This window comes from Protomyctophum parallelum (genome assembly GCF_964188405.1).
Source record: "Protomyctophum parallelum genome assembly, chromosome: 11".
In the NCBI taxonomy this organism is placed as follows: Eukaryota; Metazoa; Chordata; class Actinopteri; order Myctophiformes; family Myctophidae; genus Protomyctophum; species Protomyctophum parallelum.
In genome coordinates, this window is record NC_139707.1 from 49,868,531 (window position 1) to 49,882,155 (window position 13,625).

At 45.6% G+C, this 13,625-nt stretch overlaps 1 protein-coding gene across 1 annotated transcript in view; it reads right to left on the reverse strand.

Moving 5' to 3' along the window:
• LOC310867236 (WD repeat and FYVE domain-containing protein 3-like) overlaps positions 1 to 13,625 on the reverse strand; it is a 212,651-nt gene that overhangs the window by 81,273 nt on the left and 117,753 nt on the right. Inside the window, 4 exon segments of the mRNA XM_083777127.1 lie at positions 1,703 to 1,942; positions 6,846 to 7,025; positions 9,221 to 9,358; positions 9,996 to 10,198. Coding sequence (XP_083633253.1) covers positions 1,703 to 1,942; positions 6,846 to 7,025; positions 9,221 to 9,358; positions 9,996 to 10,198 — 761 coding nt within the window.

The window sequence follows — 13,625 nt, forward strand, 5'->3', positions numbered from 1 at the left end:
AACGGTTAATAACCCTAACCCCCTTACGAGGGACCCAGGAAATAATTTCCTGTTCATTTTCCTCAGAGACATTTCCAAAAGTATTTATTTAAAGACGTTTGTGTGACGAGTTGTGTGACGAATCATGACAACAAACACATTGTTTCTGGGCCAATCAAAAAATTTGAAAGAAGAAAACCAAAAAGGTGTTTTTTTCCTTCTTTATAATTATTTGATCGGCCCAAAACATTGCGTTTGTTGTCATGATTTGTCACACAACTCCAGTTGGCTTTGTCCGCGGCGTAAACGTCTTTAAATAAATACTTTTTGAAAAGTCTTAGGAAAATTAACAGGGTCCCTCGAGGGGGCGGGGCTGCAACGCAGTGGTTCCTCACCAGTTTTGTTTTCCTCGACTAAAACTAAGACGAAAAATGTTCGTCGACTACCTTTTTTTGCACTGACAAAAACGAAATGGAAAACTAAATGAAAAACTAAGCTATGGTGATTAAAACTAAGACTAAATATACTGAGAATTTCGTCAACAAATAAAAACTAGACTAAAATGCTAGGAAGGGGCCTAGTGGACAAGAGATACAGTATAAGTCCCTTTGCACTTGGTTGCATGCTGAAAATAGCAGATCTACAAGCTCACAACGCGTCGCAGCGCGACGCGTTGTGAGCTTGTAGATCGGCTATTTTCAGCAAGTGTAAAAACAGTCATTTTTTAAATCCTATGGAACTGCCTCCCCCTGGCCAGCCGGGGCGCCTGATGGAGGGTTAAAGGAACTGGTCTCTATACCGCCTCCCCCTGGCCAGCCGGGGCGCCTGATGGAGGGGAAAGGAACTGGTCTCTAAACTGCCTCCCCCTGGCCAGCCGGGGCGCCTGATGGAGGGGGAAGGAACTGCCTCCCCCTGGCCAGCCGGGGCGCCTGATGGAGGGGAAAGGAACTGGTCTCTAAACTGCCTCCCCCTGGCCAGCCGGGGCGCCTGATGGAGGGGAAAGGAACTGGTCTCTATACTGCCTCCCCCTGGCCAGCCGGGGCGCCTGATGGAGGGGAAAGGAACTGGTCTCTAAACTGCCTCCCCCTGGCCAGCCGGGGCGCCTGATGGAGGGGAAAGGAACTGGTTGGAATAACGTGTTCCTTCCACGCGCTTCGTCCAACCAGGGAAACTCCCCCCTGTCAGGTGTAAAGGAGCAACTTGGACACTCAGGCATGAAGGAAGCATGAGTTCAAGTCCGTTGCTCTCCCCATGTCCCCCATATATGGGGACTAGGTTGGTGGAGGGTGTGTAGAGCCCAGGATCACATTAGATGATTGACACAGGGGTGAAAAATGGGTTACAAAATCGTAGAATAAAAAGATATATTAATTAAAAATAAAAATAAATCCTATGATATTTTAGTCGACTAAAATCCTATGATATTTTAGTCGACTAAAACACTAAAACCATTCCCAGGTGAAAAATGGGTTACAAAACCGTAGAATAAAAAGATATATTAATAAAATAAAATAAAAACATCCTATGATATTTTAGTCGACTAAAATCCTATGATATTTTAGTCGACTAAAACACTAAAAACCATTCCCAGGTGAAAAATGGGTTACAAAAATCGTAGAATAAAAAGATATATTAAAAAAAAAAAAAAAAAAATCCTATGATATTTTAGTCGACTAAAACACTAAAAACCATTCCCAGGTGGTGAACGTGCCGCTCTCCTCACCTCCAGCAGCAGGTCGATGACGGGCGTCTGCTTGGAGGCGGGGGTCTGGCAGAGGTTGTCCATGATCAGGACCCTCATGAAGTCCAGGACGTACTTCTTGGCCGGGTGGCTGGTCAGGGAGGTCTTGGAGCCCACGTTGCAGTACTCCGACTGGCTGCGGTTCATCCCCGAGGAGTCCAGGCCCGCGAACGCCTTGAACTCCTCCGTGGGAGACGAGGCGTCGTCGTCCAGGTCGGTGACCTGGGAGGGGGGGGGGGGGGGGGGAGAGGGGGGAGGGGGGGCAGGAGGCATTGACCCATTTTCACCTGAGATCAGATTCTATAAATGTCTTCTACATCCTGACAGTTTTCTGAAAAAAGCTATGTTTCTATGTCAGTGGTTCTTCGATTTTTTTCAAAAAATAGCAGACCTACAAGCTCGTAGCGCGCCACTCGGTGGCGTGCTATGAGCTTGTATGTCTGCTATTTTTCAATAGCTAAAGCATAGCATAATGCTTAAAACACCAAAAGGGGTTCCCGCCCCAAAATGGGTTAAAGGGACACTTCACCCTTTTTGCAAAAAAATATATGTTAATGACGTTTAGAAGCTTTAGAACACTTTCCTGGGGGGCTTTATGTATGGAATATGTGGTTTTAGATATTTTAGATTGTAGCAGTGAGCCTGTTGTCTCTGATGTCATGGACACTGGGCTCACTTCCTTCCTGGACTACATGTTGTCTCAGTAAGACAGCTCTCCCCCTATCCGCAAGGAGGAGCAGTGCACCAAAGAATTATGGGAATTGTAGTCCAGGAAGGTAGTGAGACCAGTGTCCATGACATCAGAGACAACAGGCTCACTGCTATAATCTAAAATAACTAAAACCACATATTACACACATAAATACCCCCAGGAAAGTGATCTAAAGCTTCTAAACGTCATTAACATATATTTTTTTGCAAAAAGGGTGAAGTGTCCCTTTAAGACAGATCCGATAAGGCGATCCGAGCACTCGGCTCGGCCTATACTTGCCCCCGACGAAGACTCCTTTAGTGAAATGTCTTTTAGCATTATTAATAAAGTACCTTGATTTTATATCCACCCTTTCCTCATTTTTGAGGGGCGCTAGCCCCTCCTATATGCAGCTTTTGTCCCCACACGTCTCAATATTTGCCGTTGAAATCAGGTCAAAAATATGACGTGAATGTGTTCGATGACAAGAGGTGTCCGTTGCGTTCCATGCGTACACGCAGGGACGCGGACATGCACATAGACATGAAAGGGGGCTTCAGCCCCATGCCCCTTTTATGCCCGTCTATAAAACAACTGCCCTTTTCAGGATCACGAATGCAGCATTTATACTACATGGTGGAAGAAATGCTAAATGCCCTTAGTTTCTAAATCCATGTCGTTACACACGGCATCTCTATAGCTAAAGAGTGCTGGGGTTGTGCCCCAAAAATAGCTGATCTGCAAGCTCACAAGTTTGTGTTCTACAAGAGCTTGTAGATCTGATATTTTTTTGTCCGAAATTGCCCTCTTATGGGATTTCAGCCCCGGCCCCTGCCTTTTCCCCTCACTGTATATGTTTCTTTTCCCTTTTTACCTCCTTTATGATTAATTCCTGTTCTGTTCTTTAGCTATTATAGAAGTGTCTATTTGTACGTCTCTAAATGTTTTGATGAATTGAACATGGTGGCCCCTGTTGTAAACAAGTGTAATGCTTAATTGGGTCGTCCACTCACAGTTAACAGTCTTTGTATTGAGTTTGTGCTTGAAATGTACTGTAATTCTGCAAACTGTTAATAAATATTTCATTCAATCAAATAAAAAAGCCCCTCAGAGTAGGGCCTGATGTTGAAGGTATTATTAATGTGTTTACCATCTCAGAGTAGGGCCTGATGTTGAAGGTATTAATGTGTTTACCATCTCAGAGTAGATCCTGATGTTGAAGGTAGTATTAATGTGTTTACCATCTCAGAGTAGGGCCTGATGTTGAAGGTATTAATGTGTTTACCATCTCAGAGTAGGGCCTGATGTTGAAGGTAGTATTAATGTGTTTACCATCTCAGAGTAGGGCCTGATGTTGAAGGTAGTATTAATGTGTTTACCATCTCAGAGTAGGGCCTGATGTTGAAGGTATTAATGTGTTTACCATCTCAGAGTAGGGCCTGATGTTGAAGGTATTAATGTGTTTACCATCTCAGAGTAGGGCCTGATGTTGAAGGTATTAAATGTGTTTACCATCTCAGAGTAGGGCCTGATGTTGAAGGTATTAATGTGTTTACCATCTCAGAGTAGGGCCTGATGTTGAAGGTATTAATGTGTTTACCATCTCAGAGTAGGGCCTGATGTTGAAGGTATTATTAATGTGTTTACCATCTCAGAGTAGGGCCTGATGTTGAAGGTATTAATGTGTTTACCATCTCAGAGTAGGGCCTGATGTTGAAGGTATTATTAATGTGTTTACCATCTCAGAGTAGGGCCTGATGTTGAAGGTATTAATGTGTTTACCATCTCAGAGTAGGGCCTGATGTTGAAGGTAGTATTAATGTGTTTACCATCTCAGAGTAGGGCCTGATGTTGAAGGTATTAATGTGTTTACCATCTCAGAGTAGGGCCTGATGTTGAAGGTATTACATGTGTTTACCATCTCAGAGTAGGGCCTGATGTTGAAGGTATTAAATGTGTTTACCATCTCAGAGTAGGGCCTGATGTTGAAGGTATTACATGTGTTTACCATCTCAGAGTAGGGCCTGACGTTGAAGGTAGTATTAATGTGTTTACCATCTCAGAGTAGGGCCTGACGTTGAAGGTAGTATTAATGTGTTTACCATCTCAGAGTAGGGCCTGATGTTGAAGGTTTTAATATGTTTACCATCTCAGAGTAGGGCCTGATGTTGAAGGTATTATTAATGTGTTTACCATCTCAGAGTAGGGCCTGATGTTGAAGGTATTCAATGTGTTTACCATCTCAGAGTAGGGCCTGATGTTGAAGGTATTATTAATGTGTTTACCATCTCAGAGTAGGGCCTGATGTTGAAGGTATTAAATGTGTTTACCATCTCAGAGTAGGGCCTGCTGTTGAAGGTAGTATTAATGTGTTTACCATCTCAGAGTAGGGCCTGATGTTGAAGGTATTAAATGTGTTTACCATCTCAGAGTAGGGCCTGATGTTGAAGGTATTAAATGTGTTTACCATCTCAGAGTAGGGCCTGATGTTGAAGGTAGTATTAATGTGTTTACCATCTCAGAGTAGGGCCTGATGTTGAAGGTAGTATTAATGTGTTTACCATCTCAGAGTAGGGCCTGATGTTGAAGGTATTAAATGTGTTTACCATCTCAGAGTAGGGCCTGATGTTGAAGGTAGTATTAATGTGTTTACCATCTCAGAGTAGGGCCTGATGTTGAAGGTAGTATTAATGTGTTTACCATCTCAGAGTAGGGCCTGATGTTGAAGGTATTAAATGTGTTTACCATCTCAGAGTAGGGCCTGATGTTGAAGGTAGTATTAATGTGTTTACCATCTCAGAGTAGGGCCTGATGTTGAAGGTAGTATTAATGTGTTTACCATCTCAGAGTAGGGCCTGATGTTGAAGGTAGTATTAATGTGTTTACCATCTCAGAGTAGGGCCTGATGTTGAAGGTATTAATGTGTTTACCATCTCAGAGTAGGGCCTGATGTTGAAGGTAGTATTAATGTGTTTACCATCTCAGAGTAGGGCCTGATGTTGCATGTATTAAATGTGTTTACCATCTCAGAGTAGGGCCTGATGTTGAAGGTATTAATGTGTTTACCATCTCAGAGTAGGGCCTGATGTTGAAGGTAGTATTAATGTGTTTACCATCTCAGAGTAGGGCCTGATGTTGAAGGTATTAATGTGTTTACCATCTCAGAGTAGGGCCTGATGTTGAAGGTATTAAATGTGTTTACCATCTCAGAGTAGGGCCTGATGTTGAAGGTATTAAATGTGTTTACCATCTCAGAGTAGGGCCTGATGTTGAAGGTAGTATTAATGTGTTTACCATCTCAGAGTAGGGCCTGATGTTGAAGGTATTAATGTGTTTACCATCTCAGAGTAGGGCCTGATGTTGAAGGTATTAATGTGTTTACCATCTCAGAGTAGGGCCTGATGTTGAAGGTATTAAATGTGTTTACCATCTCAGAGTAGGGTCTGATGTTGAAGGTATTAATGTGTTTACCATCTCAGAGTAGGGCCTGATGTTGAAGGTATTAAATGTGTTTACCATCTCAGAGTAGGGCCTGATGTTGAAGGTATTAATGTGTTTACCATCTCAGAGTAGGGTCTGATGTTGAAGGTATTAAATGTGTTTACCATCTCAGAGTAGGGCCTGATGTTGAAGGTATTAATGTGTTTACCATCTCAGAGTAGGGTCTGATGTTGAAGGTAGTATTAAATGTGTTTACCATCTCAGAGTAGGGCCTGCTGTTGAAGGTATTAATGTGTTTACCATCTCAGAGTAGGGCCTGATGTTGAAGGTAGTATTAAATGTGTTTACCATCTCAGAGTAGGGCCTGCTGTTGAAGGTATTAAATGTGTTTACCATCTCAGAGTAGGGCCTGATGTTGAAGGTATTAACCCTTGGACTACCAATCAACTACCAGTTGGGTAACAAATTGGCATATTTTTAATTCATCATTTTAACATTAATAGAAAGATCTGGTTGTTTGAACAGATGTTTTTTTTTTTTTTTTCATTGCTAGTGTATTCTCTCGAATTGCCACCAGATGGCGGGAATGCACCATTATGCTGATTTTGGCCAAAATAGACAAATCTTCCTAAGTCACTTCCGGTTCAACGATCAACAACATCCGGTAGTATTTAGACCCTAGTCACTAGCTTGGCTGGTCCGGATTGCTAAGCTAATGCTATATCTTTCATAACTAAGTCAAATTAACCTCAAATCAACCCCAAAACATCGCAAAATATCACATATTTACAGCGACGCACATAGAGACGGCGCGCGTGCACGATAGCGCACGGTCACGCGGATTTCGGCCGTTTTTTGGTAAATTACATCCAACATTAGCGATATTAGCGAAAAAAAAAATGCTAATTTTTGCTCCGTTGAACCCTAGCTAACTGACATTGATTGACATTCCGTCAATCCGTTAATTGTAGCCCAGGGGTTAAATGTGTTTACCATCTCAGAGTAGGGCCTGATGTTGAAGGGGAAGACGGTGGCTGCCAGGGCACACAGGAAGTCGGGGCTGTGCCACATGGGCGCCAGGTCGGGCACGTTGTGGTACAGGTACCTGAAGAACTGCATGAGGGTGACCGGGTACTCCCTGAGCCAGGAGCCCTCCTCCTCCGACTGCCAGGGCTGGGAGGGGGCGCACACACACACACACACACACACACACACACACACACACACACACACGCACAGAAACAGACACGCACGCACGCACACACACCGCACAATTTGCTGTCAAAATCAACACTGCTTCTATGGAATCCAAATGAGTCGTGTGGCGACTTAGATAGCATTTGATACAGACTTATAGCATGTTATGTAGACAGCACTATAATTGCATTGTATGTAGTCATAGCACGTCATAGTACATATGTATAGCATAGCAGTATAGATGTATAGTTTCATTATATAGATATTCCACTGTTACTTTCTTAGCTTACGCATGTTTCATGATAAATGCTTTTTATGTGATGTATTCCCATGCTTTTTTTGTTCTTGCTTATTGTAAGTCGCTCTGGATTAAGAGCGTCTGATAAATGCCTAAATTGTAAATTGTAAGGTGAGTATGTTACCGGGTTGAGCATGCTGCCCTATGGTCTACTGACAGAAGGTGAGTCTGTTACCAGGTTGAGCATGCTGCCCTATGGTCTACTGACAGAAGGTGAGTCTGTTACCAGGTTGAGCATGCTGCCCTATGGTCTACTGACAGAAGGTGAGTCTGTTACCAGGTTGAGCATGCTGCCCTATGGTCTACTGTCAGAAGGTGAGTCTCTTACCAGGTTGAGCATGCTGCCCTATGGTCTACTAACATAAGGTGAGTCTGTTACCAGGTTGAGCATGCTGCCCTATGGTCTACTGACAGAAGGTGAGTCCGTTACCAGGTTGAGCTATAGTCTACTGACAGAAGGTGAGTCTGTTACCAGGTTGAGCATGCTGCCCTATGGTCTACTGACAGAAGGTGAGTCTGTTACCAGGTTGAGCTATAGTCTACTGTCAGAAGGTGAGTCTGTTACCAGGTTGAGCATGCTGCCCTATGGTCTACTGACAGAAGGTGAGTCTGTTACCATGTTGAGCATGCTGCCCTATGGTCTACTAACATAAGGTGAGTCTGTTACCAGGTTGAGCATGCTGCCCTATGGTCTACTAACAGAAGGTGAGTCCGTTACCAGGTTGAGCATGCTGCCCTATGGTCTACTAACAGAAGGTGAGTCCGTTACCAGGTTGAGCATGCTGCCCTATGGTCTACTGACAGAAGGTGAGTCTGTTACCAGGTTGAGCATGCTGCCCTATGGTCTACTGACAGAAGGTGAGTCTGTTACCAGGTTGAGCATGCTGCCCTATGGTCTACTGACAGAAGGTGAGTCTGTTACCAGGTTGAGCATGCTGCCCTATGGTCTACTGACAGAAGGTGAGTCTGTTACCAGGTTGAGCATGCTGCCATATGGTCTACTGACAGAAGGTGAGTCTGTTACCAGGTTGAGCTATAGTCTACTGACAGAAGGTGAGTCTGTTACCAGGTTGAGCATGCTGCCCTATGGTCTACTGACAGAAGGTGAGTCTGTTACCAGGTTGAGCATGCTGCCCTATGGTCTACTGACAGAAGGTGAGTCTGTTACCAGGTTGAGCATGCTGCCATATGGTCTACTGACAGAAGGTGAGTCTGTTACCAGGTTGAGCATGCTGCCCTATGGTCTACTGACAGAAGGTGAGTCTGTTACCAGGTTGAGCTATAGTCTACTGACAGAAGGTGAGTCTGTTACCAGGTTGAGCATGCTGCCCTATGGTCTACTGACAGAAGGTGAGTCCGTTACCAGGTTGAGCATGCTGCCCTATGGTCTACTGACAGAAGGTGAGTCTGTTACCAGGTTGAGCATGCTGCCCTATGGTCTACTGACAGAAGGTGAGTCTGTTACCAGGTTGAGCATGCTGCCCTATGGTCTACTGACAGAAGGTGAGTCTGTTACCAGGTTGAGCATGCTGCCCTATGGTCTACTGTCAGAAGGTGAGTCTGTTACCAGGTTGAGCATGCTGCCCTATGGTCTACTGACAGAAGGTGAGTCTGTTACCAGGTTGAGCATGCTGCCCTATGGTCTACTGACAGAAGGTGAGTCTGTTACCAGGTTGAGCATGCTGCCATATGGTCTACTGACAGAAGGTGAGTCTGTTACCAGGTTGAGCATGCTGCCCTATGGTCTACTGACAGAAGGTGAGTCTGTTACCAGGTTGAGCATGCTGCCCTATGGTCTACTGACAGAAGGTGAGTCTGTTACCAGGTTGAGCATGCTGCCCTATGGTCTACTGACAGAAGGTGAGTCTGTTACCAGGTTGAGCATGCTCCGCAGCATGGCCAGCAGCAGGAAGGCAGCCTCGGTGCAGACGCTGTGGATGGACGCCACCAGCGCAGAGCCGCTGGACGCGGGCATGCCGAAGATGAACGTCCAGATGGAGTCCAGGTCAAACTGACGAGACAAACGCACACACACACACACACACACACACACACACACACACACACACACACACACACACACACACACACACACACACACACACACACACACACACACACACACACACACAAGGTGTAATAGATTGCCATGTGGCTGTGCGAGTAGAAGGGGTTATTTTAACGCATGCATATTAATAATAATAATAATAATAATAATAATAATAATAATAATAATAATGATAATAAGGTTGTACTAACATGTACCTGCAGGCTGTCTGTAATAATAATAATAATAATAATAATAATAATAATAATAATAATAATAATAATAATATTAAAGGTGTACTAACATGTACATGCAGGCTGTCTGTAATAATAATAATAATAATAATAATAATAATAATATTAAAGGTGTACTAACATGTACATGCAGGCTGTCTGTAATAATAATAATAATAATAATAATAATAATAATATTAAAGGGGTACTAACATGTACCTGCAGGCTGTCTGTAATAATAATAATAATAATAATAATAATAATAATAATAATAATAATATTAAAGGTGTACTAACATGTACATGCAGGCTGTCTGTAATAATAATAATAATAATAATAATAATAATAATAATAAAGGTTGTACTAACATGTACCTGCAGGCTGTCCGGTAGCTCCGTGACAGGCTGCTGCAGGAAGAGCGCCATGAGCAGGAAGTAGAGCTCGGGCACGCTGGTGTGTTTGGGCAGCAGCGTCTGCAGCACGGGGAAGCCCGGGAAGTGGCACGCCTCGCGGTTTATCTCGCGCACCGTCGACCGCCCGCCGCCCGCACCGCTGCGCCCCACGTTGAAGCCTGGAGGGGGGGGGGGGGAGGGGAGGGGGAGAGGTTTGAAGTCAGCGGTGGACGTGACGACGTCGTGGCGTGTTTGCTCCGGTCGTGTTGGTTTTAAGGCTACTAGCTAGCTACTGCTACCCGTGGCTTGGGGGAGGTTTCAACAAGGTCAGAATGGTAGAGTTTGGCTCATCTAGCTAAAGTAAAAGGAACCTTGAAGAGACTAAAGCTCAAACACTCCAGCGCACGGCGCTAGCCCTTTCACTACAAAGCATGAGGGGGGGGGGTGCTAAAGCATAGCATAATGCTAACACCAAAAAAGGGGTCCCCGCCCCAAAAATGGGTTAAAAAGCAAATTGATAAATAATGGCTGAAATAATAAATAAATGGATAGCGGCAGCCCTACAAAGCATGCTCTTGAGAAGCAACGGGTGTTTTTGGATTGGGGACCAAAGCGTATGGGCTATAGGGGAGGTGTGGGGGGGGGGGAGGTGGGGGGTGAGGGGGTCTGCCCAGGAGGTGTACCGTGGCGTGGACCCACCCTGCATGGCCTTGCGGCGCACAAAGCGCGCCGCCGCCTTCTGTTTACTGAGCGAAGACGACCAGCGCTGACGCAAGACCACCCCAGAGAGAGGAGACTGTGCTTCCGCTGCTATGATAATAATAATAATAATAATAAAATTAACAGTAACACATGAAACAAGACATGGAAAAGGATAAGGGACAAAAGGGCTCATAAATACTCCAGTTTTTAGGTGATAGTGTAGCCTCGGCCGGGAAGCGAACCCGGGTTCCCCATTCCAATGGCACGTACGTAGTCGACTAAAGGCTCATACATAGTCTGACACAATGACTACAACATGACGTCACTGAGGTGACCACCAAACTACAACATGACGTCACTGAGGTGACCACCGAACTACAACATGACGTCACTGAGGTGACCAGCACACTACAACATGACGTCACTGAGGTGACCAACAAACTACAACATGACGTCACTGAGGTGACCACCAAACTACAACATGACGTCACTGAGGTGACCACCGAACTACAACATGACGTCACTGAGGTGACCACCAAACTACAACATGACGTCACTGAGGTGACCACCGAACTACAACATGACGTCACTGAGGTGACCACCGAACTACAACATGACGTCACTGAGGTGACCACCGCACTACAACATGACGCCACTGAGGTGACCACCGCACTACAACATGACGTCACTGAGGTGACCACCAAACTACAACATGACGTCACTGAGGTGACCACCGAACTACAACATGACGTCACTGAGGTGACCACCGAACTACAACATGACGTCACTGAGGTGACCACCGAACTACAACATGACGTCACTGAGGTGACCACCGAACTACAACATGACGTCACTGAGGTGACCACCAAACTACAACATGAAGTCACTGAGGTGACCACCGAACTACAACATGACGTCACTGAGGTGACCACCGCACTACAACATGACGTCACTGAGGTGACCACCGCACTACAACATGACGTCACTGAGGTGACCACCGGACTACAACATGACGTCACTGAGGTGACCACCGAACTACAACACGACGTCACTGAGGTGACCACCGCACTACAACACGACGTCACTGAGGTGACCACCAAACTACAACATGACGTCACTGAGGTGACCACCAAACTACAACATGACGTCACTGAGGTGACCACCAAACTACAACATGACGCCACTGAGGTGACCACCGGACTACAACATGACGTCACTGAGGTGACCACCGAACTACAACACGACGTCACTGAGGTGACCACCGCACTACAACATGACGTCACTGAGGTGACCACCGAACTACAACATGACGTCACTGAGGTGACCACCGGACTACAACATGACGTCACTGAGGTGACCACCAAACTACAACATGACGTCACTGAGGTGACCACCGAACTACAACATGACGTCACTGAGGTGACCACCAAACTACAACATGACGTCACTGAGGTGACCACCAAACTACAACATGACGTCACTGAGGTGACCACCGAACTACAACATGACGTCACTGAGGTGACCACCGCACTACAACATGACGTCACTGAGGTGACCACCGCACTACAACATGACGTCACTGAGGTGACCACCGGACTACAACATGACGTCACTGAGGTGACCACCGAACTACAACACGACGTCACTGAGGTGACCACCGCACTACAACATGACGTCACTGAGGTGACCACCAAACTACAACATGACGTCACTGAGGTGACCACCAAACTACAACATGGCGTCACTGAGGTGACCACCAAACTACAACAAGACGTCACTGAGGTGACCACCGGACTACAACATGACGTCACTGAGGTGACCACCGAACTACAACACGACGTCACTGAGGTGACCACCGCACTACAACATGACGTCACTGAGGTGACCACCGAACTACAACATGACATCACTGAGGTGACCACCGCACTACAACATGACGTCACTGAGGTGACCACCAAACTACAACATGACGTCACTGAGGTGACCACCAAACTACAACATGACGTCACTGAGGTGACCACCGAACTACAACATGACGTCACTGAGGTGACCACCAAACTACAACATGACGTCACTGAGGTGACCACCGAACTACAACATGACGTCACTGAGGTGACCACCGGACTACAACATGACGTCACTGAGGTGACCACCAAACTACAACATGACGTCACTGAGGTGACCACCGAACTACAACATGACATCACTGAGGTGACCACCGAACAACAACATGACGTCACTGAGCCGCGGTGAAGAGCAAACCACCGCCACCGCTCCAGCCCTTCTCTCTGTTTTTACTCACCACCGCTCAACGTTATTTCAGTGGTCACCTCACCACCGAAGATCCAGACTATGAATAGGCCTTTAAGAGTCATGACACAATAGCCAAGTAGCAACGCAGCACCGTATAGCCTACAATAGCTTATCACCTAAAACGGTGATAAGAGTCGAGGCCATCATACTCGCGATAGTGACGTCCTTATAAGGATTGACCCCACCTCCCTGTGGTTTACCCAACTTATCTAGACCAATCGGTGAACGGGGTGATATATAAACAGCAGATCTACAAGCCCATGAGCTTGTAGGTCTGCTATTTTTAGAAAAATCGAAAGAACGACTGACATAGAAACATAGCTTTTTCAGAAAATTGTCAGGATGTAGAAGAATGTTTTTGAATCTGATCTCAGGTCAGAATGGGTTAAAAACTACACCGCGGTGATAGGCGATCACCAAAACACTGGAGTATGTATGTATGCAAAGTGGGTGACACTCGACTGTACATATGACCTCACTCACTCAGCACCGTGCCTATAGAGCGTCACAGTCCCTCCCCCTTTCAGAACAACGAGTGGCCCAGGAAATGAAATGCAATGCATTTCTCCCATAGGCTTTTCTTAAAGTATT